Raw genomic sequence first — 4,620 nt, forward strand, 5'->3', positions numbered from 1 at the left:
TAGGAAAATTTATGAAGCCGGGGGCTATGGGAAGATTAGCATCTCTTCAAACCCCTGTAGTCCCAGAATAGCAGTTAGGCAGGGTATATAAAGGCAAAACACCTATCCCGTTTAATAAACTGCAATGTACACGACTCCCATTGCATCCTGTTTTTCCAGACTAGCTTAGCATATGAAAGAAGCTAAAAGAAGTGTTAGTCTACAATAACATCCTGAAACAGGGTGGGAGTACAGAGTTATTGGAAGGCTACAAGGTTAGGCTGGAAAATTACCAAGGCAGGTTGGCATAGGAAGCTGCCAACAGGGCAGGGGGCTATAGAGGACCTGGCCTTACATCAAGATGGCATCACCTACACTTCCCAGGGCAGGGGGTGGGGTGGGGCTGTATAGCAGAATATTGGGGGTAGGCTGGAACACTTACATCCCAGAGGTTTCACCGTGAGGGTGACAAGGGTCAACCAGAAATTAGCCTTCACACTCTGAACGTTTTTATGAACTAGAATTCAGAAGGTTTTGAGAATCCCTGCTCAATAATCTCGCTGACTCTAAGGATCCTAGAGTCCAGCCGTCTGCGTCCTGGTGGCTTCACTCTTACTGCTCCGAGTTGGCCTGTCGGGGTCAGAGCCCTGAGCAGGGGAAGGTCATCTTAGCACCAGAGGCTTCTGACATCCCCCGGCAGATAATTTATCAACTTCGATGGGGCCAGGGGTGGACCCCAAACCCAAATCCCAGTGTGAGAAAAGCCAGTCACTTATTCCCTAAGCACACAAGAGAAAATGTCAAAGAGCAGTTAATTGGCAGCAGAAAAGAAAAACACAGAAAGGGGTTGCAAGATAAACGCAGGGCCCAGTGCTTGATCTCTTTTGAGGCCCAGTGGTTTCGATGTAGCATTGTCAGCGGGTCCCTATTAAAAACAATGGGAAGTGAAAGACACTGATTACAAGAAGAAATGACAGAGGGTGTGCTGTGCCACTTGCATTTCGATGCATATTTATATGCCCATCAGATAGACATATTTACTATAAACACTTGAAAATCCCTAGCGGAGTCACTCGTGTAAATGGCAGAACAATAGTAAGAGATGCTAATTTGACCTTAGTGGACCAGATCAGGTGTCACGGACACTGTACTCACGGTGGCTTGAAACAGAAGTTACCAAGACGGTTAATTAGAGTTTACTGGATCAGGTCAAGAACATCTTAAATGGGAGAGAGAGAAAAATTTTTTAAAAAGGAAGAAGAAATATGAAATTTGGACGCTTTCAAAGCTGACTATTTTATGAGCAGACACAATGTAACAACCCAACTCTGAATTCATCCCTCTTTCAATTAATCTCCTGTTATATCTCCTCAGGGAAAGACAGGGGAGGATTGATTCCCAAGATGTATATCTTTGTAAACAAGTAAAATCAAGAAACTACAGCTATTAGAAAGAGGTGGGGTTATTTTTTTTCATTCATTTGTAATTAAAAACAAATATTTCACAATATATAATTACATATTGTTTTTGTGATTAATCACTATGCTTTAATTATGCTCCATTTGTAACAATGAAAATACATCCTGCATATCAGATATCTACATTATGATTCATAACAGTAGCAAAATTACAGTTATGAAATAGCAATGAAAATAATTTTTTGCCCCATTTCTTGGAAATCTTTCTATTTATCTTTTTTTAAATCATTTTTATTGGGGGCTCATGCAACTATTATCACAATCCATACATACTTCAATTGTATAAAGCACATTTGTATATTCGTTGCCCTCATCATTCTCAAAACATTAGCTCTCCACTTAAGCCCCTGGAATCAGCTCCTCATTTTCCCCTCCCCCCCAGTCTCCCTTCCCTTGATAATTTATAAATTATTATTTTGTCATATCTTACCCTGTCCGACATCTCCCTTCACCCACTTTTCTGTTGTCCGTCCCCAAGGGAGGAGGTTATATGTAGATCCTTGTAATCGGTTCCCCCTTTCCAACCCACCCTCCCTCCATCCTCCGGGTATCACCACTCACACCACTGGTCCTGAGGGGATCATCTGTCCTGGATTCCCCGTGTTTCCAGCTCCTATCTGTACCAGTGTACATGTGGATTTTTTTGTAATCTAGATGAATTGGTACTAGAAATAAAGCTGCTTTCACTATCGTGTTGATATGCAAATGCTTTCACTTTAGCAATGCTGCAGACGGAGCAGTAAATTTAGCAATGAAGAAGGACGTTTATGAACTAGGGGGAAGAACAGGACATTCTGTTCCTGTAAAGACTTAACAGTCTTGGAAACACACAGAGGGCAGTTCTACCTGTCCTATAGAGTCGCTGTGAGTGGGCATCGCCTCAATGGCAGAGTTATTGTTTTTTGATTTGGGGTTGTTGTTTTGCAAACTATGTGTAGAAAACTACAAGAATGTGTGCTCCCTCAAGCTTGGGGCATTCAGGAGTCATGACATCCTACCTCCAAACAGGCTGCAAATCCCCCCTGAGCCAAGATCAGGATTTGGGGGAACCACACAACCACCTGCTACCCAAACACTGAAACTCACAGCCTCTTACCTGTAAGACAGAAATAATCGCGGTGACTAAGTAGCCCTCACTTCAGCTTCTGTAGTCACTGCGACTCAAACAGGACCACGGCACCCCTCTGCCTTTGCGTGACAAATGTGCGTGTCTGCCACAGAGCCAGCAGATCTGCCTGACCCGGACACAAGAGGGGCGCTGGCCGGCACTCCTCATCCACCACCATCAACAGCTGTGCGGCATCGCTGCACGATGCACACTGCGCACAGGCATGCAAATCCACAGCACAGATCCCTCCACCTAGCATTCTGCTCAATGTCCCAGGACTCCCTCACAAATACTTGCCATGTGATTAGAAGATCGGTCAAGTCTGTGGGAAACACGGCATCACCAAGGGCGCCCCGGTCCATTAGGAGTGAGTAAGGAGACCCAGGCCTCCACCCACCACCCCCAGCCCGTTCCCATCAAAGTCACAGAGCACAGATTAAAATGGCCCCTTCTCACTTGGCAGGAGAGATCCTTAGAACAAACAAATAACTTCCCACAATGAAAATAGGGTCTGAAAACTACGGACGCCCAATAGTACTTCTTGCATTCTTGGAAACCAGACTCCCAAACTTGACCACCGCAGGTGCACACATGTACAATTTGGTGGCTATTTTTCTTTTCTCTTCTTTTCCTTTTAAACTCTATCAAGCAGGAAAGGAAAACATACCCAATAGTGAAATGTTCCCCTTTTGAGAACCAAATATAAACGAAACCAACCACCAGCACCAAGCCCGTTGCCAGTCAGCGGATTCAGGCTCACAGAAGCCCTTTAGGACAGCGCAGGGCTGTCCGGGAGGGATTCTCTGGCTGCAGTCCTTATGAAATCAGAGCGCCACCCTGCCTCTCTCAACGGGCTGCAGACTTCAAGCCCCTGACCAGCAGCGAGCACTAACCACTGCACCAGTCGGGCTCTTCAAACAGATTAAAAAGATACAGCAAAGAAATCGGGTCCTATGTTTTGCTTTCACAGATCACTACTCATCAGCGGCACTGCCATTTCAGTCACCAGTAGGTGCCAAACCTGACCTGAACGAGTTCTGGAGAAACTGTGGGACTTTCTCTCTCCAGACGATGAAATACTGAGCCAAGTGTGGGCAAGGGCGATGCTGGAACACAACACGGTCAGGCCACTAAAATCAGTTTTACTTTCCCCAAAGCTACCACTTGGCAATGGCTTCTTTAAAGAAAACACGAGAGTCAGCAGGATCCTAAAATTACTACTACAAAGTCAAAAGCTGTGTAACAAATCAGACAGTGGACTTACTTGTTAGCTTGTTGTGACTGAGCACCAGTTGGGTGAGATGGGATAAAGAGACTGTAAAAGAAGAAAACAGAGAGAGGTCACAGTCAGTGATGGACCCAGATCATCGCTCCGCAATACCTCCCCGCCCAACTGCTGAATCCGTGTCCTGGGTGGACGTGCTACTGCTCACAAAATAAGAGAAGCAAGGAGTCCTATACCACTACCTGTTAGACGTTCAAACGAATTAAGACAGGTCATGGAATTAACAGTGCAATTCACACAATTCAAGTTTGAACTCATGAGATCAATGTCAGGAGATTAAACATCACAAAGCCAGTTAGCGTCATGGGGCTCCTTTACCCTCACTTTAGTTACCCGACTCAAGAGTCTGTTGGAAAAACGGGCCATGAGTGGAGAAAGCATGATGTCTTCCCCCGGGCCTTAAAAACAAGACAAAACAAAACCCTCATAAAGGCAGAAATATCATCCAACAGGAGGTGGCAAGCACACTGTTTTATCTGTCCACTATCAGCCCAGGAATTTCCCACACTTTATCAGCTGATCAAAGTTACACTTCTCCCCAATCTCCCTTCAACATATATTGGTTGACTTGGAAAAATCACATGCATATTCCTTGCCAGTTTCAAATATTACTGTGGAGATTTAGTCTGCCGAACAGCATTACAGTGAACCCTCGTTTATCGGGTTAATGGTTCTAGACCCTACTGTGATAAATGAAATTCCGCGAAGTAGGATTCCTTATTTGTAAATCAAATATTTTCGTAGTTAGAGCATAGAGGACATGAAAAAAC

General features: G+C 44.7%; 1 protein-coding gene across 1 annotated transcript in view; it reads right to left on the reverse strand.

The window, feature by feature from the left end:
- Positions 1-4,620, reverse strand: part of RSU1 (Ras suppressor protein 1) — a 220,632-nt gene that overhangs the window by 191,481 nt on the left and 24,531 nt on the right. The window contains exon 3 of the mRNA XM_004712614.3: positions 3,830-3,880. Within this exon, the coding sequence (XP_004712671.3) occupies positions 3,830-3,880 (51 nt within the window). The remainder of the gene's footprint in view (positions 1-3,829; positions 3,881-4,620) is intronic.

The sequence above is a fragment of the Echinops telfairi genome, unplaced genomic scaffold (assembly GCF_000313985.2).
Source record: "Echinops telfairi isolate 266 unplaced genomic scaffold, ASM31398v2 ScPeMD7_7473;HRSCAF=8511, whole genome shotgun sequence".
Lineage (NCBI taxonomy): Eukaryota > Metazoa > Chordata > Mammalia > Afrosoricida > Tenrecidae > Echinops > Echinops telfairi.